Here is a 26485-nt window from a genome sequence, read left to right on the forward strand (position 1 = left end):
TCTGGGCACTTTACCACTACTGATCAGTGCTAAAGTGCTTAAGCTCTCTGTGTAAATTGTTATTATGATTGGTTCTCCCTGACTGGCATATTTGATTTACTAGTAGGTCCCTGGTAAAGTGCACTAAGTGTGCCAGGGCTGGTAAACCAAATGCTACTAGTGGGCCTGCAGCACTGATTGTGCCACTCACATGAGTATCCCTGAAAATATGTCTCAGGCCTGCCACTGCAGTGCCTGTGTGCAGTTTGCTAACTGCCAGGTCGACTTGGCAAGTGCACCCACTTGCCAGGCCCTAACCTTCCCTTTTCTTACATGTCAGTCACCCCTAAGGTAGGCCCAAGGTACCCCTGTGGGCAGGGTACAGTGTATGTGAAAGGTAGGACATGTCCAGATGTGTGTGGCATGTCCTGATAGTGAAATACCGCCAATTTCGTTTTTCAGTATTGTAAGGCTATCTGTCCCCATAGGAAAGCAAGGGAGTTAATTTATAACAACAAAAATAAAGTTTAGTATTCCTGAACTCAGAATCTAAAGATGCATCTTTTAGGAAAGGTGATTTTTACATTCTGAGTATGAAAATACCAATTTTAGAGAGTGGCTATTTTCTTGTTCCTTTGTGCCTCTGCCTGTTTGTAGATTGACTGTCTGGCTTTGGAGTGCATGGGGCTGGGGAGGTGCAGTGGCTCCAGGAGTCTAGATGAGTCAGCACTAGGTTGAATAGGCCTGATCTGCATTTGTAGTGGTGGGAGGAGTAGTACCTGTACCTGAATAGGACTGTGCCTGCCTTCCACAATGCTAGCTCTGCCCCCCTCTGGTGGGTCTGGAGCCAAGGCTCACACTGACAATGGATGTTGTTGTGCACTTGCAGAGTGCCCCCCCCCGAACTGGTTTGAACTGGGTTCAGAGCCCCTTGCACAAAGAGATTTGGGGGTATAAGTATCAGACCCAAAAGCCCAGACTTTTAGACTACTTCTGGAATCAAGAGAAACCTTTGCCAAGGAGAAGAGCTGGAGAAACTGAGGAGAAGTACTGCCCTTGCTGTGTGTCTGGGGTTGGCCTGCAGTTGCTGTTTCCGCCAAGGAAAGGAGAAGGACTTTGCTGTGTGCTGTGTCCCCTGCTTGAAGAAAGTCTCCAAGGGCTTGAGTAGAGCTTGCCTCCTGTTTTGAAATCTCAGGAACACAAGGACTTCACCCCCAGCTCTCCTGAACTTCCTTGCTGTGGGTTCTGACCTCAGACAGGAGTGCCTGTGTGTGGCCTCTGGAGGTTGCTTCTGCTACTGGGAGCTGGAAAGCAACAACAAGAAAATTGATGCATCGCTCTTCTTGCTACAGTTTCTCCGACGCAACGCCGTGGTGGAAGAAGAATCACCCTGCACTGCCGTGCCGCTGCTGAAACCAACGCATCACCTGTCACCGCTGCAAGAATCGACGCATCGAGGGATCGTGGCTCAAGAAACCGACGCAGCGCTGTTCGATGCCGCTACATCGTTCGCCAACGCAAACCGGATTTCCATGAATCGTCCCTGTGCAGCAAGTTTTCCTCGACGTATCACCCGCGGATCGGAGTCGTCTCAGAATCAGCGCATCGCTTTCCCCTACAGAACGGACCCGAAGCACCGCACCCCTGTGTCCAGCGGAACTGTCGCATTGCATCCACGAAGGTCTCAGGAACCAACGCATCTCTTTGTCTTATTTTACGCTTCCCATCGCTGCAGCTCTTTGGCTTGGTGAATTTTGTCCCAACTAGAAGTACCTTGCAAGAAATCACGCATCCATTGTTTTCTATGGACTCAGTCGCTAAAACCTTTTCAAAGTCATTTTTCTTGAAACTTGTATGTGGGATTTTTGTCGTTTTGGTCTTGCTGAGCTTAGATAAAGATAATTTATTTTTCTAAACTGGTGTGGTGTCCATTTGTGGTGTTATCACTGTGTTACTGTGAGTGTTGGTACAAATACTTTACACATTGCCTTTGGGATAAGCCTGTCTGCTCGTGCCAAGCTACCAAGGGGGTGAGCAGGGGTTATCTAAAGTGTGTATCCCCCTTACCCTGACAAGAAGCAAGGGTCCCTATTTGGACAAAGGTACCTACCTCTGCCAACTAGAGACCCCCATTTCTAACACTAACAAATACATTTCATGATTACTGTTGCAAAGTCATCCTGTGCCCTGGGAACCCCCCAACTTTTTGCTGACTGGAACTGGTGGTAACTGATTCTGACTGACCCTGGGCTCTGCCTAACCAGGCCTCATGGCCAGTGCCAAGCTGAAAGGAACACATTAGATTTATATATAATATGGCAGGGGATTGAAACTACCTAGAGGTCCCCAGTATCCTGGGGCACAGCAGTTTAGAGGCCAGCAGCTTTTCTGCACTTGCATGTGTGCTCTGCTGAAGCCTGGGGTCAGTTTAAAACCAGCCCTGGTTGCCAGGACTGCTTTTAAAAAGTAAAGAGCTGCTCAAATTCGACTTTGATGCTAAAAAACCTGGTTAAGGCAGATCTGCAATATTTCTGAAGATTCAGAACCCCTAAAGTCTCCCTTAGTTGCACAGGGGGTGGGGGGTCCTGTAGAGATTAGGGAAATACTTATAAAATATGTTTTTATAAGCCCTGGTGCTAGAAAACTGACCCAAGTCATTTTTCCCATTGCGAACCCCATGGCCCATAGGTTAACATGGTAGGAAGTTATTGATTAATAAATATTGAGAGGAGAGGACTAGCCGGACCATTCAAAGACTTCCCAGAATGGTAGTAGTAAATCCAACAATATTATATTGTTGAATTTCTGCTAACGTGTACATACAAGAAGTTATAAGTCTTTCTTGTTTGTAGTCCAAATTCAGCCTTCCAGTGGTCTGTCCTGATTGGTCAGAGATAAGTGGATTAGCCAGGCTGCTTTGAAGAGGTGATAAAGAACCACTCTGCTGGGAGGGCAGTGTGCTGGTCTATAATGTATGCCAGGCCAGGAGGTGGAGTCGTAAACTATGCTCTTCAAAGGCAGAGGGGAGGCCTGGGTTTCAGTTTCACTTTGACACTCTTGACCCAGAGTCAGGGCTAGGCTTAAGGAAGGTATGTGCAGATGGTAGGGGGAGAGTCCATGGAAATAAGCCATCCCAGGGGGTGTGTTTAGCCAGCTCTTACCTCCTTGCTGGAAAATCAGCCATTATGGATTTGGAAGAAAGATGCACGCTGGGACAACATAATGCCACACTCTGCCGGATGTGGTCATAACTATGAGGAGTTACCCTGCTTTCATTGGTCAGAAGTGACCTGTGGCTTGACCCAGAAAATTGTGAATAAGTATCTGAGAGGGGCAGAGCCCTCCAGATCTGCTGCTTGAAACTTACTTGAAGCAAGATGTGCCCTGCTGCGAAGTTCTGCTGGGCAAAGACTTCTAAGGCCTGACCTCTGAAAACTGCGCCATCTGAAAACTGCAGCCCTGTGGATTACCTTGCTACAAAAGGACTAAGAAGTAGACTCCCTGCAAGCTACAGGTTACCAGAGCTCACCTGGACATCCCCACAAAGAATCCCCAGCGTGGAGTACCAGTGGATTTGAAAGGGTTTTGTTCAAGTGGATTGCGGAATTGAAGTTTCACACTTTCAAGGACCCTCTTGGAGATTCCAGAACCTTGGACTGTGTATTGGATACTTTGGGACCCGCAAGCAGAACTTCAGGAAAGAGTTCTAACTGGACCTAGCCTGCTGGAGAAGGCTACACAGTGGTGAGGTATTCTCCAGAACCGCTTCTAAAGGTGTGTCCCTGTCAGAGAAAACGAAATGACTAAAAGGGGCACTGTTGGTTTCTAAGCACTAGAAAGTGACTAATCTTTAAAAATTCATAACTCTGGTTCCCAACAGTGGATTTTTTTCATTTTGGTGTCATTTAAAAGATAAAAATATTACATATTTTTATAAATTGGTGTTGGATTTTTATTTTGTGTTGTGTCTTAATTATTTACTGAAATTGTGTTTTCGAATGCTTTACATACCTGTCTTTGAAGTTAAGCCTGTCTGCTCGCAGCCACGTTACCAAGGGTTGAGCATAGGAATAATTTTCTAAGACCTATGCTGGGTCCTATTATGTGTTGGTGGCCTTATTGCCAGTGGCAGACCGACATTTGCCCCTACCATTAACCCACCTTCCAACAATTACTTTAATGTAGCTGAGGATTTGGGGATTTCTGAACCATTCTCAGGTCTGGGGACACCGGACATCTTTTTGTTGCTACGAGTGCAGGAGTGTGGGCAGCAGAACAGCCGTGCCTCACCTAGATCCATGCAGCAGTATGCCGGGTGTAGACAGTGCTCCTCCCAAACACGCTGAAGCATTCCCTACCCCCTCTAACCCCCACCCCATACTACCACACAGACCAGGGCTGGACTGGCCGTAGCAGGCACTGGGCGTTTTCCTGGTGGGTTGGAAGGGTGGTGGCTGTTTTTGTTACTGGGGGCTAGTTTTGCTGCAGTACTGCAAAATCGGCCCCCTGTAACAAAAGCACAGCAACAGTAATTCCCACCAGCCCCACACAGGCCCACATATCCCCTGCCAGTCGGACGTAATTGCCAGGGCTGGTTTGTGTTCCCAGTCTGGTCCTGCTGACATCAGTTGAGAGCAGGCAGGAAATGTCAGCAGTTTTCTCCCTAGTCTCAGGAAAAACTGACTGGAAAAGTTATTCACCATTATGGGGAAAACATGCTGCTTTCTAATGCATGGATACTGACTGTAATCAGGAACGTATTCCACTGGCATCCCCGCAACAAACTAGTGCATGTACAAGCAGGGCCTAAGTGGGCTGATGTTTAGCACATTGAGGGACCAGTTAATGCTCAAAAGAGGAAGGATTTCTGTGACAAAAAGAAACATGAATACAACATTCCTTAGTACATTAGAAGCGTCATGTATGCGGGTGGAAAGAGAAAAGGGTGAATATTAAAAAATCTTATACTGCAAATTCCAAAGAAATCATGATGACCACTTACTCTGAGAGGTTGGGCAGTTGAAAAATCTCCGGATAACCCTAAATTAATAGCTCCTACAAATAGGGTTGGTATAACATTCCAGTCCGTTAGTGAGCAGATTTGTATGTAGTTATGCTATTCAATGGAAACATCTGTAAAACGTTGTGAACATTTCTGCACAAAAACGGAAACACAGCACTTTGCAACATTATATTTTGCGGTGCTTGGCTAACCAATGCCCGATTGAGGCCTAACTTCCATTTTGGATTTTAACACAGTCTTCATTTCCCTGTTCCCTCTACGTAACCAAATGTGCACAACACTTACCTTGCAGCCTGGTCCCACGTCTCTGGTCCTGCTCTCCTCGTCTAGACTCAAGGAATAGGAAGCACAGCCAGGCAAAAACTCTAGACCAATCACAATGCTGCAATGCAGCATTGTGATTGGTAAGCACCCAGGCTCCCCTGGCCAATCACATTGCTGCAATGCATCCTGGTTCGACGCTTAGCCATGGAGTAGGGGCCTGGGCAAGTTCTCCATGCAGGTTGTAATGCAGCCCGCATGGAGAACAGGGAAAGTGCGCATGAGTGTTTTGGGCGGCCCGAGAGGGCCGGCTAAACAGTCATGTGCACGTAAGAGTGGGCAAACCACTCTCCCCTGCCCTGCTCCGCCCACCCACAAAGCAGCACAGAATCATAAAATGATAATAACTCAAAGTTATTATCATTTTATGTTTCCTGTATGTTTCAATGTTTAAAAGTAGTGGGGCAATGGTCCTCCGCCATAGCGGAGCAGCCACCACTGGCCACGTGCTGCCCCCAACCCCTAAGAGGAGAACACTGTAGATTCGTACTATGGAGAAGAGACCAGATGAGAAAACTGTAGTACTATTAGGCCTGGGCAAAATTCCTGGCTTTGTGAATTTCTAGAAATTATGCACTGCAAGATTTTACGTAATTCTTTTTTTATACCTGAGAGTGTACCCTGTTTTAAAAAGTCTCACAAAATACCAGTGAGAGTAATTCACTCAGACCCATGATCTACCCTCTAGCACCAGGAAGAGAAAGGTGTCATCATAGCTTGAATATTTTGGTGACACAAGAAAAATGTGTCTGAATAGCATGATGTGTTACAAGAAAAAATTGTGGCTGAATGTTGTGTATTCAGCCTCTGAAAAACAGTCGACTATGTTCTGGTCCGTCCTCAAAAACCAATATGTGCTTTGCTAACTCAATGTCATTTACTTTGGAATACAGACAAACTTACTGCTGAAATGCATTTTTCGTGTTGATGAGCCTGAAGAAGGCCGGCTCACAGGTCCGCCCGTGCCCTTGGCAGGTCTCGATGCAGGACAGTCCTGGGTCCGAGAGCCACACCTGCATGGACGTCGGCGGGGGCCAGACCTGCGGGCTGCTCACGTTGGTTGGCCACACCAAGACTGTGGCGTTGTTCAGCAGCGGGAGGGGGATGGTGTCTTTTCCTGTATTGTTCGCCGCCATTGGTGTGCTGGCACAAAAATCCTAGGAAGACACAACAAAGCAATAATCAGAAAAAGAAACAGTGTTCTTGCGCGGGCGGAGGACGGCGCGGCCCGGTTGCTTCTTCATGCTGACTCTACGCAGGGCGCCTGTCTGAATTATTCAAAGCCCCTCAACCAGGAGCAAAGAAGAGCCAGAGGGGCAGCTCGACACGTGCTGGATTCTGAGCAGTCTGGAGGACGAGGATGCGTTGTAGAAGATTTTTTGCTGAGTAAAAAGAGGAAAGGAACTCTACATTGCACAGCCAAGATCAGGGCGACCGGTGCCGCTGCACTGGGCACTGAACCAGGGCCGCTGTGAAATGCCTTATTTGTTTAAGAGCACATGCTGCAGCGTTCCTTGTGTGTCCAGCAATTTTCAGGCAACAATAGCAATGTCAAGACAACTGTGGTGACTAATATTCTGGCTGGAGAAGGATGGAGTTTTGTCTAGTGGCAGTGTTTTCACTCATAATAAAGTAGTGCAGAGTTAACATGCCTGCTGTAAAGAATGTGTACCATGCAGATCATATCATTGTATTTTATGTCGATAGCTCAGTGGGTAACTGTTTTTGTCACAGAGATCCTTTTGTTACATGTCACAATCCTAATATACCACACTGAGCTAAGAACTGATATCAAAGAGCTGCATAAAAACTGCAAGGTATAGCTTAAAACGTTATGTTTCATCCCCAGTCTTTAATTATCCTAATGTTGCTAAAAAAGGGTTTGTTTGGGTAGATATACACTATTATTAGTAAACCTAACCCCTTCATGGCACCATCCACCAATCACATACCCTCCTCTCTTGCGCCTCTAATTCATTTTTCCTCTATAAAGGCCACCCCATGTATGCCTCATTGTCCTAGATCTATGTTTACTCACCATTTCAGCTGTCAGGTTATTTCTCTGCCTCACAACGCTGGACATTACTAATAACTACCGAAATGTGTGCCTTCAGTTATTTCGACCTCCTTCCATCTGGTGTCGTTACCCACTAGGATAAACTGCTGTCTGAGAAACTGTTGTTTGAGCCTACCTGTTTTTTTTAAGTCCCTTGCTTATCTGTTAATGTATTGTGTTTGGAATAGGTCAATCCAACCCAGGCAGCATTTCCGAGGAATAGGCTAAATGGAAGAATTTGCTTGACACCGTTGTGAGACTCTCCCTGGAGCATTGAGTGTAATTTGTGATGTCACCACTTCAGGGGAGGTGTGGGTGGGAGAGGTGTGGCGCAGGGGCCAGGGTGGCTGACTCCAGAGGTACGGCTCACGGTTCGATCCTCGGCGGCAGCTCAGCATCATGTGCCTCTGGGCAATAGCTCACTTAATCTCCCCAGCGGCCCCCAGCGCCCTTAGGGATGATAAGTTCGCGCTTTACAAATCTGGAATTATTATTATTTTTAAAATAGGAGTTTTTGTCACAATTAGTTTTTTGTCATTATGTGCCTGTATTTGGGAGAAATTCAACTCCTATGGCTGGCATCTATGATACTGTGTTTACTTTGTTCGCCCCAAGTTGGCAGGGTATGCCCAGATGTGGGTCTCTTTGCTCACTTTGCCACTGTATTCAAGCTAGCCTGGCTGATGGGGGATGTTACCCCGAAACCGGTTCCTGGATGCTTGTTTCTGGTCCAGGGAATACCTGGCTTGGCAGTTCGGGCTGGACTGTTCCCATGAGGCACAGGGTCAAGACTGATTTGCATATAGCTGGATCTGAACTGGGGTGGTGAAGTGAACTAAAGAACGATGATGGATTCAACCCAGATCTGTGACTGGGGGTGAGTGTCTGAAAAGTTTCAGTGCTCCGTCCATCATCTCTTTGTGTTTGCTTTGTTTACCCTAAGTTGGTAGGGTATGCCCAGACGTCGGTCCCATGCTTACTATGCCGCTGGATTCAAGCTAGCCTGGCTGATGAGGGGTGTTACCCCGATACCCTTCCCAGGATGCTTATTTGCAGTCCAGGGAAGAACTGGATTGGCAGTTCAGGCTGGACTGTTCCCATGAGGCACAGGGTCAAGACTGATCTGCATATAGCTGGGTCTTAACTGGGGTGAGAAAGTGAGCCAAAGAACGATGATGGATTCAACCCAGATCTGTGACTGGGGGTGAGTGTCTGAAAAGTTTCAGCGCTCCGTCCATCATCTCCTTCTGTTTGTTTTATTCAGTTTATGACCACAGATGCATGGAATAGGCATAGAGAACCTGGGAACCCTCCTCGACTCAACGCTCTCCATGACCAAGCAAGTCAACACCGTGTCCTCCTCCTGCTTCAACACCCTTCGCATGCTCCGCAAGATCTACAGGTGGATCCCGACAGATACAAGAAGAACAGTCACCCAGGCCCTCGTCAGCAGCAGACTCGACTATGGAAACGCCCTCTACGCGGGAGTCCCGACCAAGCTCATCAAACGACTGCAACGTATCCAAAACGCCTCTGCACGACTGACCCTCGATGTACCACGCCATAGCCACAACACCCCCCATCTGAGAAACCTTCACTGGCTCCCCGTCAACAAGAGGTTATCCTTCAAGCTCCTCATCCACGCACAGAAGGCACTCCACAAGACCGGCCCAGCCTACCTCAACAGACAACTTTCCTTCTACATCCCCAACCGCCAGCTCTGCTCTGCCGACCTCGCACTCGCCACCATCCCTCGCATCCGAAGAACAACCCCCGGCGGGAGATCCTTCTCCCACCTCGCCGCCAAGACCTGGAACACCCTCCCACTGAACCTACGACAGACCCAAGACCTGCTGACCTTCAGGAGGCTACTCAAGACCTGGCTGTTCGACCAGTAGGAACCCCCCGCTCCCAGCGCCTTGAGACCCTCGCGGGTATGTAGTGCGCTCTACAAATGAGTGGTTGATTGATTGATTGATTGAAAGAACATGCAAAAATAAACATAATACTTACAACAGAAGGGATATTTAGATTTGCCACTAAGTTGGGTACCAAACCCATTGGAGAAATGTTGGCTATATATAAAAGTAAGTGTCTTGCTGGGGCCATGTATCGGGCAGGACTATGGAGATTCAATAAAAATGACATAATTCAAAACACGAAAATACATTGCTGAGGTGATTACTTGCACTCACACATTCGACCTCTGTGTTTATTATTTATAAAAAGCTAGGAATTTTCCATATTAAAGGTATATTATATATAAAACCGGTCCTTCTTTGGTATGAAGTCTGGTGTAAAACAGAGACTTAGTTTTTCAGGGGCTATGCTACAGGATTGTTTTGCCCTTGATCACGCAAAACAAAATCCCATGGCTTGGAAATGTTAAAGATCTTGAACAAGTTGGATGCACCAGGTTTTTTTTAGAAATTTCGGAGGAGATAAACCAATATTCAAAAAAATTAATTAAAGGCTTTGATTTTTGGTAAAAGAAAACATGAGAGAGTATCAATGGAGCTTTTTTAAATTGTCCGTTAGAGGTTTTCTAGACATCCATCAGACTGAGGGAATTCAAATTTATTTTTCTAATGTTTTGAATTCATACCATATAGATAATATTAACATTTTTTCATTCAGCAATAGTCCATAATATGGTGGCATTTCCTAAAATAGGGCATTGCAACCAGGAAAGATTCCTTTGCCCATGTGATGGAACATCAATACAATCAGCAATACATTTTGTATTATTTTGTACATTTTATGTGAATGCTACAAGACAATTTTTAAAACCACTATTTGTAAAAGGGAACATTATTTATCATAAATTAACCTTTTTTATATATCTCTAAACTGGATGATTTAACAGTGTGTGACGCTGTTGGGTGTGTGTTCTTCCAAATCTAACGAAAAAGGAATGTTTAATCTATTTGGAAAAACTGATTATGAATCCCGACATCTTTTATATTGAAATGTTTATATTGCATTGTTGATAAGGTTCTTTTGTCTGCTTTTTACTGACTGTTCGTTTAAGGTTTATTTATTGTATAAACGGACTAAAGATTAAAACGCCTTCACTTTTCTCCTGTGTAAGGTGGGTTTCGAAGATCAGAAAGATCTCACTACATCAGTGCTTAATTTGAGCCAGTGGTTTCCAGTGCTCGGCACTGGCACTTAATTGTCAGCACCGGACCCTGTGACAGTCTGCCACAAGGTGGTTCTGTTTGGCTTATTTCGAGATGACCACAACAACAGTTAATAATTAACTCAACATACATTAAAAATGAATAATATATGCCACCCAAGACACTCTTATAGCTTTGGGGGCCTGAAATAGTCCAAACTGTCACAATTGTAGGAGTGTAAATGTTAGTACTTGTGTTGTTACTATCATTGGCGGCGCTGGCTGGGACAATGTGTGGCACAAGGTGCAGAGGCCGCCTGACGAGAGCCCTGACACTTATATTTTTGCAAATCAAGCACTGCAGTACATGGGTATCAAAATCTGATGGTGCCATAGCCACAAAGCAGAACTTGAAATTCAGTAGTCAGATGAATGAAAAATATATAATTTCCCATAGGTGGGCGTTACTTTAGGAGACAAATTTAGTAAGTAATACAAGGTGTTACCAGGAGAAAGATGCACATGCTTGTCTGCAGAGTTGAATCAGCAATGGTCTTTTGTGGTCAGAAGGACACATGGCTACAGATAGAATTGGCTATCTGCTGATTAAATTCTGAATGAAAATTGGTCTATGGAGAGACAAACCTGGTTCTGGATGTATACATGAATGCGTTCCAGCATCCCCCCGCATGTGTACTCGAACGGCAGGTACGGATCCACCTAGAGAAAGGAAACAGGGAGATGTCCAGAACAAATTAACATTTTGCTCATGAGGACATTGAAGTTTTTGTGAAGTTTAATCTAGCCGCGGTTAATTACATTCCACAGACTTCGTGGAACTCATCCCATCAGGTGTAGAATTATTTTCATTGCTTGTGAGCACCACTTAACTGAGTTATGGAAAAGCCTATAGCTAACATGACTTTGAAAAGACAGGTATGGGCATGAAACACAGCATACAAATACAAAAACTACAAATAATAACAATCATCATCGTGTTTTGTAGCTGCTGTTCTTAAAACCAACAACAACAATATTAATAAAGGTAATAATAATAACAAGAAACATTAATATGATATGGGGTCTCATATATCGTGTTAATACCAAAAGGCTTCTCGGCATCCAGCAAACCAGAAAAACATCGGCGGTGTGAGTAGATTTCCTGATAATGCCAACACTCAGTTAGAAAAGCCAGAGCGTTGGCATTGTCAGGAAATGCACTCCCGACGCTGATGCATTCTGGTTTGCTGGATACCAGCGCCAAGACGCCTTTCGGTATTAGCGCGCTCTAGAAGACCCCATCACATAACATGTTAATATGTTTCTAGTTATTATTTTTATCTTTAGGTCTCGCCTGACCCAGCGCATGCGCTGGTCTGGCGAGACTTATTGAGAGGGCTCCAAAAAGGGCTACCAGGCCAGCCTAGAGCTACAGTGCATGTGCGCGGGCGCGCGCGCCGCGTTTTACCGTGATTACTTTCACTTTAGCGCCCGCAAGGCCGCTTTGATGTTGGATCGCGATCGCGATCGCAATCGCGATCACTTTCACTTTCGCGGCCGCAAGACCGCTTGGCATAGCCAATAGGTCTCGCTTTTGGGACCTTTTAAGTATTTAGTTATGCAACTGTTGCATGGCTAAACACTTATAAGGTCCCAAAGGCGAGACCTATTGGCTATGCCAATGCTTTTAATAATATTACTGTTGGTTTTAAAAACAGCAGCAACAAAACACGATGATGAGGATTGTTATAATTCATTTTTATATTTGTATGCTGTATTTCATACCCATACCGGTCTTTTCTAAGTCATGTTAACTATAGGCTTTTCCATAACTCAGTTTAGTGGTGCTCACAAGCACTGACAATAATTCTACACCTGATGGGATGAGTAATACAGTTATCTTTACTAATAACAATAAGAAATAATATGATTAAGAAGAAAAAGAGAATAAAGAGGAATAATTACAATCATGATGAGCTCATCTCAGACCTTAGATAACTCACTCCAGGCCAGTGACACTCATTTCAGGCCCATCGCTTTCCGGGCTGACTCCTGCTTTTATAGAATCTATTGGTTTCTTACGGAGCCAACTTTACCCTTGTGGAACCTGGAAAAATGCTCCAGAAAACAAACCACCTCCTTAGAACGGAGTCTTGAGATCAGTGAACCCTGAAGACCATTTTAGGACTCTTACTAGACCTTGTTGAACTCAGTCTAGCCTCTGTGGAATTCATTCTAGCTCATGAAGGATCCACTCCAGTCCCTGTGGATCTCACTCTAGCCTTTGGGGAACTCACTCCACCTTTTATATAACTCGTTACAACAATTAGGGAACTCACTCTAACTCATTTTAGACTCACTCTAATCTGTGTCACTTTCATTCCAGTACTTCTAAAAGTAACATTTATCAGCCCCTGTGGAATTCATCCTATATCTTATTAAACTACTCTGCCTTCCTAGTACTCACCGAAGTCCTGCTGAACATGCTGTACATTCTACATGGTACTGGAGCCTCAAAGAAAGAAGTGAGACAGAGTGTTAGGATGTGCCCTAATGGCTAAAGCGCTCGACCTCGAAGCTGGGGAACCAGGTTCGAGTCACAGCAGGGATGCTCAACATCCTGTGATTCTGGGCAAATCACTTAATCTCCCCGTACCTAGCAAAAAAAAGTAAGAAGAAGAATGTGTCCATCTGTAACGCAACTGGTGCTCATGTAAAGCACTCTGATAACTTCGGGCCGAGTTTGTGCTATATAAAAACTCAAAAAATACAAAAAGTATTAAGCAGAAGAGAAACACAGAATTCCAGAAAGAGAGGGTGGGAAAGTGAAGTGAGCTATTGTGTAAGTTGTATCTTCCATCTCAACAGTAAATCCCCAGCCCTTCTGTGCTGAATATTTGATACATCAGCGCATGATGATCTGCCCATGGCTGCAGAGTGAGTCCAGCTGACACGCTATGTGATGGACAATCTTCCCTGTAGGATCAAGATGTCAGCGACTGCCCGATCTGATGTAGAAGATGCAGGCTTCCCGAGCAGCTCTTGGGCCACTGGTAGCTCTTCCTCTAGCTGCAGGTCACTCTCCAGTGTGCAGCCCAGCTCACTCATCTACAAGCTTCAGATTGGTAGAATAAATGTATGTATGCAACAATGGAAAAGTGTGTATGAAGACGCAAATGTGTGTATTGTCAGTACTGCTGTGTGGAGAAACATGGTTGAATTGCCAAAATATATTTAAAGCTGATATTTGAGTGATAAATCTTGTGACACTGGGAAGCATATTACTGATGTTGTTTGCTTGGTGCCTGGGGCATCTCCGCTATGGCTGTTATGTATTACCCATAATGCACTGAGATGACTACTGCTCGTATCTTGCATAGAGTGGCCACTGATGAAATCTTGGTGGGTGTGATCTCAATTACAACTCTAACTCGCGACGATTTTCACTTAGTACGACGAGTAACTCCTCTTACAGACGAGACGGGAGATCTGGTACCTTGGCTTTCCCCTCTGCATGCGCTCCATTGTCATTGTCGGTGTCTACCTATAGACCCCTCACCCCCTAGACCTCACGCGCTTGTAATCATGTGCACTGAAACCCAAGTACATTTGCAAGCCTTGCTTTAGACGTCACCTGTGCTGAAGACAGAGTAATGACCAAAAGTGGCATCTGCAGTGAAAATAGAGCCAGGAGCCTGCGCCAGGGAGAGCGGGGGGGAGGGGGGTGGGGGGAGGGGAAGCGAGGGAGGGATGACATAATGGGACAATAATGACTGCAGGCAAATCTTGAAGCCCACCGGTGCGAGGCCCTCCAGGCATAATGGCGGGTAAAGAGCTTGTTGCCAAGAAACAGATGGGCTAAGCAAGCCTCGAGAATTGGACTTGTCAGCCTGTCATGTTGGCAGCAGGGAGCTCCTCCCGGCGGGCCGTGTATTACACCAAGGCACTTTGTTCACTGCATGCCAATGGGGCAGTTAAACCCAGGTCTTCCCAGCGTGGCAGCGCCAGCACGCTGCGCCTCACAACATCCAGCACAGACATGAATGTGCATAGCCCTGCCAGAGCCCGGATGCTTTCGTTGCAGAGCCTCACTGTGCACCGTCACGGCCAGTGTCGTTCCTGCACTGAATGGGCCAGGGAAGGTTGCCTGCCTGCGACCCGCCGTGCAGAACCTGGTGTGTGCGAAGGGCACGCGTGCAGCTCTGGACGAACAGTGCCATACCTGGCGAGCACTTTGCATGAGCATCAGTTTGCATTACACAAGGGCAGAATACTTTTAAGCACAGGGAGATTAAGTGATTTGGCAAGAATAACAGGATGGGGAGCCAAACCTGGGACTCGAACCTGGTTCCACAGTTCCAAAGATAGAATGCGGGCCATTAGGCCACATCTCGTCCCCACAGCCCTGTCCCTTCTGCTGTGTGTGCAAGACACTTGCACCTGTCTTATCAAATTCATTCAAAATATTACTAAAATAATATCAGAGATAAAACCGTGCCTGAATTATTAGTGGTTAACATTTTTATTTGTCAATGGAACTCATAAAATAAAAACATTTTGAACCGAGAAAATAAAACGTTCTTCCAGCCTATCTATGCGAGTGGGGAGGGAATACTGGGAGGTTTCACCGTGCCAAATGTGCACAGAAAAACACAAGTGGGCAGGGGCTAAACGCCAATGTTACAGAAATAGCGCATTTAGACAAAAGAGAACAGGAGGCTAGACCTAGGTGTCTAGTTGTTGACAAATAATAGAAAATAAGAAAGTATTCATCTACCCCAGAAAATATGGGCAAACAAAAAAAAACAGAGGAAAAGGTGCTATTTACACATGGGACCTCTAGGAATGCAATCATTATGGCTGCCTGTGCTGGACGTCGTGTGTGCGCGTAAGGCGGCTTGCTTTCATGCTGTCTGTGCTTCGCCTGATGTGTATGAGGGATAGCAGCTTGCACTGCTGTTGCCTCTAATCTGCCTCTTCTGTATGTTAGGAACATTTGCACTGCTGCACCTGCTTTCAGGGCCGGACTGGCCGTAGCGGGCACGGGCAATCCCCGGTGCGCCGCAAGGGTGGGGGCCGGTTTTGGCCCCTGGGGGCCGTTTTTGTTACAGGGCCGTTTTTGCTGCATAGCTACAAAATCGGCCCTGTAACAAAATCGGCCGAAAACCGGCGCTGGCAAAGAGCTCGGCGGCACCCCCAACCCCCTGTGGGTGCGAAGGGGGGCGGCCGAGCACTTTGCCAGGGCCGGTTTTGGTCCCCAGTCCGGCCCTGCCTGCTTTGGCACTCTGTGGGTGTCATTCTCTCCTGCAGGCTATGCTGGGAGTGTATATTGGTTTTAGAACCCGGTTATGCTGCTCAGTACTGTGTGCTGGAGCCAGCACCTGCCCCAAGGCAAGCTGGAGAGAATACCCTGTGCTCCAACTAATGTCAAATTGGCACACGCATCTCTCTGTTAATGAGTTATCTCTGGTGTGTAGGTGCATCCTATAGGTATTTTGGAAATTTTGTCAGTGTTTACTTTTTGTTTGCTTCTATACAGCTAAAAGTTTTCAATGGCTTTACCTCTCTGGTCTTAGGCCATTGATATACTTAGGCCATTGAAGCCATATTAGATACGTATGTTTCTGACTTATAAAGCAATAACCGCCGTACAAAACAATAGATTGATTTACAGAGAGTTCAGATAAAAGGGACGGAAGAGTATCAAAAGAGGTGTAGCTTATTCAAGGAGATTGGAGGGGAGGGTGTGAGTTTCAAATTTACCAACTAAAAAGGCACTAGACTGCATGTTGAATGGGTGAGACGACCAAGGTTCGGGATGGACTGTTCTCACAAGGAGCAGGATCAATAGTGATTTACATTAGGTGGGACTCTGGGACTGATTTCGAGTTCGGTGGACAGAGTACTCTGTTGCAACTGCAACGTCTGTCTGCCAAACTCAAGGTCTGCCTGCCCAATTTTGAGTTGGGCCGACAGCAAATTTCACCCTGATGTCGTAAAACTTCCTCTGATAGACTGAGAGAGTAGGGGCCATCAGAGGTAACCTTTACAACCGCCTGCCCTATCTAGAGTGGATGGTCACTACCAGCTATACCCCAGTAGTGAGGTACAGTAAAAAAAGATAATTACCCTCACACCATAGGAGAAAAATCCCATGGTGAGGGGGTCATTAGTTTTTTCTTTTTCAAAAGCAAACTGCAACTTTGGGAGCTTGTTTTTGGAAAATAGAAACTTTGGAAACGATTGATGGATGGTAATCATGTCTGACAGAAACATCCATCAAAATGTTCCTACATTGACAGGAACGACAATGCATGGTAAAGTCATGCATTGTAGTGTCACACAACCCTTTCACACAATCATCTGCAAACTCTAACATTAACGGCTTGGAACTTGAAAGGCTTGTTCCAGAGAAGTTAAGATGTGCAAAAGAGGTAGCAGTTGATGTGAGAAGGTGGCCTGATATACGCTGTCCACTAGTTCTAGTGGGCACCTTGTATCAGTCCAAACAACCCCTTAAGGTGAAAGCTATCCTAGTGGTAGCTATGGAGAGCAGCCTTCAGGCTAAGTCTTGAAGGAATGTAAAGCAGCTTGTTTTACCAGTAAAACATTTCTTGAATGATCAAATGAAAGGACAACCACACCATATATATATTTAAACTACATGTATTTAGGTTAACTCACACCCCTCTAGTCTCTTTATGAGACTGGAGTTCGAAGTACTTTAGTTACAAGTGATCAAGCATCAGTAAAAGCACAAATACACGTTTGGGCCCTAGGGGCGTACCAAACCATATACCAAAAAAGTGGTATAAGAACCACGACTGGAATAGGCACTAGGCCTATTGCCTCTAGAATCGCTGGGACCCCAAGGAACCACCCAAGGTAGTGACACAGGGGACTCACGGGACCCATATACAGTGTGAAAACACAACCGTGGGTTCCTATTATCTTCTATGGGGAATGTTGCGGTTCGAAATTTAAAGATTAGGGACACTTCCAATCGAGTCTGGACCAAACCCTTTTGGACTTAAGAAGTTCTAGGGCTAGCACCCACGAGAGCACCGGAGAACTCGAGTTACCTCACCCAGGGAAGCCGGGTGCATAGGTGTCTTTTGGTGTCGGGTCGCGTCGTTGATTTCAATGGAAGCCTGCAAAGAACCGCTGCTGCCGTGAAGAGAAGTGTCCGAAGAGATCCAAGCCTTTATCTAGGATGTAAGGAACCTGAAAGCAGAGGGGACAGAGTCTGGGCCACTTGCCAGTGACCTAGGGCAGGATGGACCAATGCCCACAGATGTCGGGTGCTTCAGGTGAGTTGATGGGTGTCTTGACTCTTCAGCAATCACAAGAGGAACTCCACAGGGTGTGGAGGGGGGAACGGGAGGCGCGGGGTACTAGGAGCTAGCGGCCTCCATTAATAATATTGACCACAGGGAGCTGCTCCTAGAGTGATGTGACCCTACTACAGTTGTAGAGCTGTTGTGAGTTGGGACATCTCACAAAAAGTGACGGACTGGCCTCACACACCACCTGGTGTCATGCTTCATCATCGGCCAGTCCTCGCCCTCCAAAACCTTCGTTTCATGGAGGGCGGGCATACACCTGGAGACAGGGATGCACTTCTAAGCTAAAGAGTGGGGGCCCATGGGGTGGAACGTGAGGTTAAAAATCATTATAGTTACCAGGATATTTTTAATGTGATCAGTAACTATATGATACTAAAAACAAAGTGGCGGCGGGTGGGGTATTTAAATGTCCCCTAGCCGTCTAGTATAAGGTCGACATGTTTCTGCCTAGTTGGCCCGAACGGGTCCAGGGCATTCATCAGGACCTAGAGTTACAAAAAGAGGGCTCCGTTCTTACCAACAGGTAGCAAGAAATTACCACTGCGCGGGTGTGGCGGGAGCCACACTCCACTACCTAGATGGCTTCCAACTGTCAAGCCCTAGTAAGACAAACTACTTGCCACATGGGGGGAAGGGAGGAGACACTCCTGTTCAGTTGTCTGAGGCAGAGTGTCCCGTATTCAGCCTAAGATGTTGCTCCTCGTCCGCCCGCGCAGTGGTAATTTCTTGCTACCTGTTGGTAAGAACGGAGCCCTCTTTTCACGTTCCACCCCAAGGGCCCCCGCTCTTTAGCTTAGAAGTGCATCCCTGTCTCCAGGTGTATGCCTGCCCTCCATCAAACGAAGGTTTTGGAGGGCGAGGACTGGCCGATGATGAAGCATGACACCAGGTGGTGTGTGAGGCCAGTCCGTCACTTTTTGTGAGATGTCCCAACTCACAACAGCTCTACAACTGTAGTAGGGTCACATCACTCTAGGAGCAGCTCCCTGTAGTCAATAATGTCTTGACTCTTCAGCCATGAGGTCCAGGAGGTGTCGACGAAGTCCACGAGCCGGATTCGAGCTGTCCCACAAAGTCTGTCAAGTGCTGTGGTGTCGGCGACCAGAATGGACCCAACAAGCCTTAGCAACGGCAAGTCACTGGAATTCAGAGAAAGGGCTGCGGTGCGGACCAGCAAGGTCTGAGGGACTCACCCAGCGAGGGTAAGTCAGGGCACGTCTGGAGCAACCAGGTAAGCCCAATAAGAAAAGGAGTCGCCTTCGTGGGGACCTGCTAGCCAACAGGCTAGTGATCGCGAAGGAGCATCGAGCGATCGCACTTGAAGCTGGCCCACGGGTCACTCGTGGAGTGGAGGCCAACAATCTTCGGTGCACGAGGTGCTCAAGGCGGGGGCTACTCAGAGGCCAAAGCACCACTTCTAGGAGGACCAGGAAGATAGTGTTGCTGCAAAAGTTCACAGTGTCTAGGGGTCACGGTTCCACGTCACCCACGATAGCCACGGGTCTCAGCTTTGCTGTGGACTCAGGGTAGCCTCGGGGAAGTCTGGAAATCTACCTCTGGGGATGCAGAGACTTCAGCGTCCGGCAGGAGCTTCAGAATTGCAGACTGGTCAGTTGCTTCTTTGGTGCCTGCCAAGCAGGGGAGTCACTCCTTGACCCTAAAGGAGATTTCTTCAGTCTTCTAGCGAACATAGAAAGTCGAAGGTCCAGGATATATGTCGCAGAGTTTCGTCCAGGGTAATCTAAAGTCTCAAGGACTGGGTTCCCATACTTATACTCAGTTTGGGGGTTGGACATACTCTAGGGACCCACCTATGGGAGGGTTTGAAAAAAGGGGTGGTTACACCCATTTCCTTTGTCAAGTTTTGTCCCAGAGCAGGGGTAGGTAGCCCCTGCAACCGGTTTGAACTGGAGTATGCACAGGGACACCAAGTGTGCCCCCAGTGCAGGACTTCAAAGCACCAGAGAGTGCTCCCGCCCAGCTCCAATACACATTAGCCTGTCTGGGGAGGTGGGGACACCTCCCCTCGACAGGAAACCTATTGTCCAGGCCTCCCCTGCTGGAGTTTCAGTTAGCAGCAGGAGGCCAGACCCGTGTCTGTGGCAGAGGCATCCATTTTGTGATGCAAGGGCTCAGGAAAGTCCTACTGGGTTTAGCCAGTGTGAACATGTCTCTCCCTCTAGAAGGGTGGAATGCTACCCCCGCCGCCAGGACTGCCGGGGGGGGGGTAGTATTCCAAAGCGTTTGACACCAAACACAACATGTTTTGATGCAGCCATACCAAAGTTAGCATTTACCGCAAGGTTATAATGCACTTAAGAGTATATGGTATGGTTGTATCACAGAACAGCCATAAGGAAGTATTTCCGAAAGCTGCAGAGGGGCTCAGCTCATGCTTGGGCACCCTCTCACATAAAACCAAGCACTCTGCCTTCAGGATTGTCAAGGCCTGCCATAGGAGTGGCTTATAGGTTTATATGTGTCTGTATAAGGTAGTGATATTGGTAGCCTATACCACAGTAAGGGGTGCAAGCACACCCTTACCCAGGTTGCAGTAGCAGACCTGTGGTGTCATTTTGGAGTGCTTCCCAGGGGTGGCATAATACATGCTGCAGCCCCTGGTAGGCCTCTGAGGTACCTATGCCCCAGGTACATAGTATATCATATACTAGGGGCTTATAAGGCACTCCAGAATCCAATTAGATATGTACCTAATGTACATGGAAACCATTTTAGAGAGGAAGCAGCTAGGCTGTGGTCCTGATTAGCAGGGCCACAGCCAGACTAAGGTCGAAAAACAGTGAAATACCAGCAAAAAGTGGGGGTACCCATGTGAAGCAGATCCTATTCTCCTACACAACCCCCCCAAATGCAGAAGCATTAAACTAAACTTGACCAGTTGAGTCTTCATGTTTGAAGTGGAAATACCTAGAGAGTCCATCTGCATTGGCATGGTTACTCCCAGGTCTATGTTCCACTGTAAAGTCCATCCCCTGTAGGGAAATGGACCACCTAAGCAGTTTGGGGTTTTCACCCGTCATTTGTTTTAGCCATAAGAGGGGCTTATGGTCTGTCTGAACAAGGAAGTGAGTACCAAACAAGTATGGCCTCAACTTCTTCAGAGCCCAAACCACAGCAAAGACCTCCCTCTCAATGGCTGACCAGCGTTTCTCTCTAGGGGTCAGCCTTCTGCTTGTGAAAGCTACTGGCTGATCCTGACCTTCTTCATTCAATTGTGACAGTACAGCCCCAACCCCCAATTCAGATGCATCAGTTTGAACAATGAACTTTTTGGAGTAGTCAGGACTCTGCAGAATGGGAGCAGTACACATGGCCTACTTCAGGTCATCAAATGCCTTTTGACAGCTAGCTGTTCACTGAACCTTTTTGGGCATCTTCTTAGAAGTTAAGTCATTCAAGGGTGTCACTATTGATCCATACCCTTTGACAAATCTCCTATAGTACCCAGTCAGGCCTAAGAAGGCTCTCACCTGAGTCTGGGTAGTTGGAGCAGTCCATTCCATTATGGTCTGGATTATGCTCTGCAATGGTTGAACCTGGCCTCCATCTACAAGGTGGCCCAGGTACACAACTTGACTCTGCCCTATCTGGCACTTAGTAGCCTTGATAGTTAGGCCTGCTTTTTGCAGGGCCTCCAAAACACTCCTAGGTGGACCAGGTGATCCTCCCAGGAGGAGCTAAAGACAGCAATGTCATCTAGATATGATGCACTAAAGGCTTCCAAGCCTGTGAGAACTATATTCACCAACCTTTGGAAAGTGGCAGGTGCATTCTTCAAACCAAAGGGCATTACCAACATTGATAGTGCCCACTAGGGGTAGAAAATGCTGTCTTTGGCTTTGCATCATCAGCTAGTCTGATCTGCCAGTAGCCAGCTGTCAAGTCAAATGTGCTAAGGTACTTGGCTGAGGCCAAAGTATCTATAAGCTCATCTGCCCTTGGTATTGGATGGGCATCCGTCCTAGTGACTGCATTGAGACCCCTGTAATCCTCACAAAACCTCATCTCTCTTTTTCCACCACTGGTGTGAGGTTTTGGCACAAGGACCACTGGACAGGCCCAAGGGCTATCTGAGGGTTCAATCACACCTAAAGCCAACATGTTCTGGACTTCTGTCCGGATACAGTCCCTGACATGGTCAGGTTGCCTATAAATCTTATTTTTAATAGGCAGACTGTCCCCAGTGTCCACTTCATGAGTGCACCAGGTAGTCTGATTTGGAGTCAGTGAGAACATGTGTCCGTACTGATTGAGAACCTGTCTGCAATCAGTTTGCTGCTGGGCAGTGAGGCTGCCTGCCAAGGCTACACCATCAACTGACCCATCATCAGGGTTCTGTGAGAGGAGGTCAGGGAGTGGGTCACTCTCTTCCTCCTGTCCCTCATCAGTTGCAATGAGCAAGCCCATGTCAGCCCTGTCCACATATGGCTTTAGACTGTTGACATGGAGAACCCTATGGGGACTCCTGGGAGTTCCTAGGTCTACTGAATAAGTAACCTCTCCCTTCTGTTCAACAATAGTGTGGGGTCCACTCCACTTGTCCTGGAGAGCTGCTGGGGCCACAGGCTCCAACACCCACACTTTCTGTCCTGGTTTGTATACAGTCGGTACAGCCTTTTGGTCATGCCAGGCTTTTTGCAGTTCCTTGCTAGCCTCAAGGTTTTTGTTTGCCTTTTTCATGTACTCAGCCATCCTGGAGTGGAGACCAAGTACATAGTCCACTATGTCTTGCTTTAGGGGCTTGAGAGGTAACTCCCATCCTTCCTTCACCCAACACAATGGACCCCTGACAGGGTGACCAAACAGAAGTTCAAATGGGCTGTAGCCAACCGCCTTCTGAGGCACCTCCCTGTATGCAAATAAAAGGCAGGGCAAGAGCAGGTCCCATTTTCGCCAAAGCTTCTCTGGGAGTCCTTTGATCATGCCCTTTAAGGTTTTGTTGAATCTCTCAAGTAAACCATTGCATTGTGGGTGATAGAGTGTGGTGAATTTGTAATTCACTCCACACTCCTTCCACATAGCAGTTAAGTAACTTGACATAAAATTTGCACCTCTGTCAGATACTACCTCCTTAGGAAAGCCTACTCTTGAGAACACACTCAAGAGAGCTCTTGCCACTACAGGTGCTATAGTGGTCTTTAGGGGAATTGCTTCTGGATACCTGGTGGCATGATCCACTACCACCAGTATAAACCTGTGCCCAGATGCTGTTTGAGGATCCATGGGACCAAAAATGTCAATCCCAAACCTCTCAAAGGGAACCCCCATCAGAGGTAGGGGTATCAGGGGGGCCTTTGTAGTGCCACCTGCTTTGCCACTGGCTTGGCAGGTTACACAGGAGCGACAAAACTCCTTTGTGTCTTCAGACATGTGGGGCCAGTGAAAGTGAGGAACAATTCTGTCCCAAGTCTTGTTCTGGCCCAGGTGTCCTGCTAGGGGAATATCATGGGCTAGTGTCAATAAGAAACCCCTAAACTTCAGAGGTATAACCAACCTCCTGGAGGCACCAGGCTTGGGGTCTCTACTCTCTGAGTATAGGAGTCCATCATCCCAATAAACCTTATGGGTGCCACTAGCATTCCCAGCAGCCTCATCAGCAGCTTGCTGTCTGAGGGTTTTAAGAGAGGGGAAGGTTTTCTGCTCCTGGCTCAGATCAGACCTGGAAGGGCCCCCTGTCCCCAAAAACTCAACCTGGTCAGGTTCAAGCTCCTCTGGGACAGTTCCTTCTTCAGGCTCAAGATCATCTCCCTGAGGAGACTGATCAGTATCCTGAGCCAGGTGGGAAGGCTCTGCCTTAACCCTACTGCTCCTCCTCTTGTGAGGCACCCGGTCCATTATTCCAGAATCCAAGGCCTGTCCAGCTTTTAACATTTTTGCCTGTAACCTAGTAACAGCAAAGACATGTGCAGGGATCTCGAACATTTCTGCATGTGTCCTGAGCTCCACTTCAGCCCAAGCTGAAGTTTCCAGATCATTGCCAAGCAAGCACTGTACTGGCAGGTCCGCACTTACCACAACCTTCTTAAGGCCAGTTACCCCTCCCAAGGAGAAGTTAACAACTGCCAGAGAATGGTCTGTTCTGACATTGCTAGCATTGGTCACTTGGTACATTTCACCAAGTATAATCTGCCCAGGATCCACAATATCTTTTGTCACCATTGTGACACTTGCTCCTGTGTCTGTGAATGCCCATGCTTCTACTCCATTAAATAAAGGCTGCTGTCTGTATTTACCCAGGTAACTGGGGCTCACAAAGGGGGACATATCCATGCCCCCATCACTGACAAACACAGCCTGAGTTGGTACTCTGACTAGGCTAGAGTCCATCTCAGAACCCAGGATCAACCCTACTACACCCTTATTCTGTGTATTCCCACCACCAATTGTAACTGCACTAGGGGGAGAGGGTGCCTTAGGGGCATTGGTGGTGGTTGGAGTATTTTCTTTAGCCTTGGTGCAGTCACTAGTCCAGTGAGTTTTCTGCTTACAGATTTTGCACCAGGACTTCTTTTGGCCTTTCCCTTTGTTAGCCTGTGAATCCCCACCCGAAGAAGATTTTTGGGGCCCTTGTGAAGACTTCTGGTTTTTACCCTTGACCCCACCCTTATCAGAGTTTTTGGAATCTTGCTTCTTAGAGTCACCACCTTGGTTCTGTACTTTCTGCCTCACCATGGTTCTGACTCATTTGTCTGCCTTCTTTCCCAATTCTTGGGGAGAGGTCAGATCAGATTCTACCAGGTACTGGTGCAAGGGCTGATTTTGACAGTTATTAACAATCTGCTCCCTCATTATCAGATTGTACAATCCTATGAAGTCACACACTTTACTGCACAATAACCAACCTTCCAGAGCCTTAGCAGCACAGTCAACAAAGTCAACCCAGTCCTGATTTTGTGCCTTTTTGGTATCTCTGAACTTTAACCTGTATTGTTCAGTGGTTAGGCCAAACCCATCTATTAGAGCACTTTTCAAGACTTTGTAGTCATCAGCGTCCTCTTCTCTTACAGTGAGGAGCTTGTCTCTACCTTTGTCTACAAAGGTGAGCCATAAGATTGCTGCCCACTGACCCTGAGGGACCTTCTGTACTTTACAGGCCCTCTCCAATGCACTTATCCATTTGTGGATGTCATCCCCACTCTGGTAGGGAGGGTCAAACTTACTTAGGTTTCTATGGTCATAAGACCTCTCCCTATCTCTAGGGAGAAATTGCTGCCACCAAGGGGCTCTAGTCCCTCCTTTTTACTAGCTCTGTAGAGCTCCAGGTCTTCCCTATCTAAGGCCATCTGCTGCTTTCTGAGGTTGAACTTGTCTTGCTCATACTTCAGCAGTCTCACTCTCCTCTCCTGGGAGGTTTCCCTCCCTCTGTGAGAAGAAACAGAGGTTCCAATAGGGGAGTTAGACTGAATAGATTCCCTTGACAGAGATCTATCCCTTCTAGCCCTGTGTTCAGGCCTACCACGAGGAATAAAGGAAGTGGCATTATTGTCATCATCCTCATCCTCATCCTGATGGTCTGTGCTCACCAGAGTCTGGTCATTCTCACCAGTCTAGTCAGCATTAGAGTTAGGGTCAGGGGAGTTTCCACCCCTGGACCCGTCCTCAGGTGCTGCCCCACCCACACTGTCTCCATCATCAGGCCCACTAGGACTTGTGATATCATCCAGTTTCAGTATCTTTATGAGATGCTGAGTGGATGGACTTTTGCCAGTCTTCAGCTTCCTAATGGTGCATAAGGCCCTAAGCAGAGCAAAGGAGAGATCCTCATACTTATAGGGAAGGAGCTCACTGGTTCCAGGTAGGGACCCAGTGGTTCCTGGCTGGCTAGACATTACTAATGTGGTGTGGTGTTATTGCACTACCCACACTAGTGTGGCCTACTAAACTCTCTTGAGTTGTAGAAAGGGTGTGCTATCCATTAACACACAACTCTAAGTTCAGTAGAACTTACTTTAGCTAAACTTGATATTATATATACCTCAGGTACCTTTAGTGGTTTTCAGTTGATCAATTCAATTGAGATTATCTGGTAAAACAATAGTAAGCTGGAAACCCACACGCTGCACACCAATGTGAGAAGGTGGCCTGATATATGCTGTCCACTAGTTCTAGTGGGCACCTTGTATCAGTCCAAACAACCCCTTATGGTGAAAGCTATCCTAGTGGTAGCTATGGAGAGCAGCCTTCAGGCTGTAAAGCAGCTTGTTTTACCAGTCTAAAATCTCTTGAATGATCAAATGAAAGGACAACCACACCAGGTATATATTTAAACTATATGTATTTAGGTTAACACACACCCCTCTATTTTCTTTATGAGACTGGAGTTCGAAGTACTTTAGTTACAAGTGATCAAGCATCAGTAAAAGCACAAATACATGTTTGGGCCCTAGGGGCATACCAAACCATATACCAAAAAAGTGGTATAAGAACCACGACTGGAATAGGCACTAGGCCTATTGCCTATAGAATCGCTGGGACCCCAAGGAACCACCCAAGGTAGTGACACAGGGGACTCACGGGACCCATATACAGTGTGAAAACACAACGCGGGTTCCTATTATCTTCTATGGGGAATGTCGCGGGTGGAAATTTAAAGATTAGGGACACTTCCAATCGAGTCT

General features: G+C 46.9%; 1 protein-coding gene and 1 long non-coding RNA gene across 4 annotated transcripts in view; one reads left to right on the plus strand and one right to left on the minus strand.

Annotated features, from left to right (window-relative positions):
- MGAT5B (alpha-1,6-mannosylglycoprotein 6-beta-N-acetylglucosaminyltransferase B) overlaps positions 1–26485 on the minus strand; it is an 819262-nt gene that overhangs the window by 88302 nt on the left and 704475 nt on the right. Inside the window, exons 15-16 of the mRNA XM_085616896.1 lie at positions 11146–11220; positions 6227–6480 (exon numbers count right to left, since the gene is read on the minus strand). Coding sequence (XP_085473022.1) covers positions 6227–6480; positions 11146–11220 — 329 coding nt within the window. The remainder of the gene's footprint in view (positions 1–6226; positions 6481–11145; positions 11221–26485) is intronic.
- LOC146810013 (uncharacterized) overlaps positions 1–26485 on the plus strand; it is a 175680-nt gene that overhangs the window by 22061 nt on the left and 127134 nt on the right. The window lies entirely within an intron of this gene.

Source organism: Triturus cristatus, chromosome 7 (genome assembly GCF_964204655.1).
Source record: "Triturus cristatus chromosome 7, aTriCri1.1, whole genome shotgun sequence".
Taxonomy (NCBI): Eukaryota; Metazoa; Chordata; class Amphibia; order Caudata; family Salamandridae; genus Triturus; species Triturus cristatus.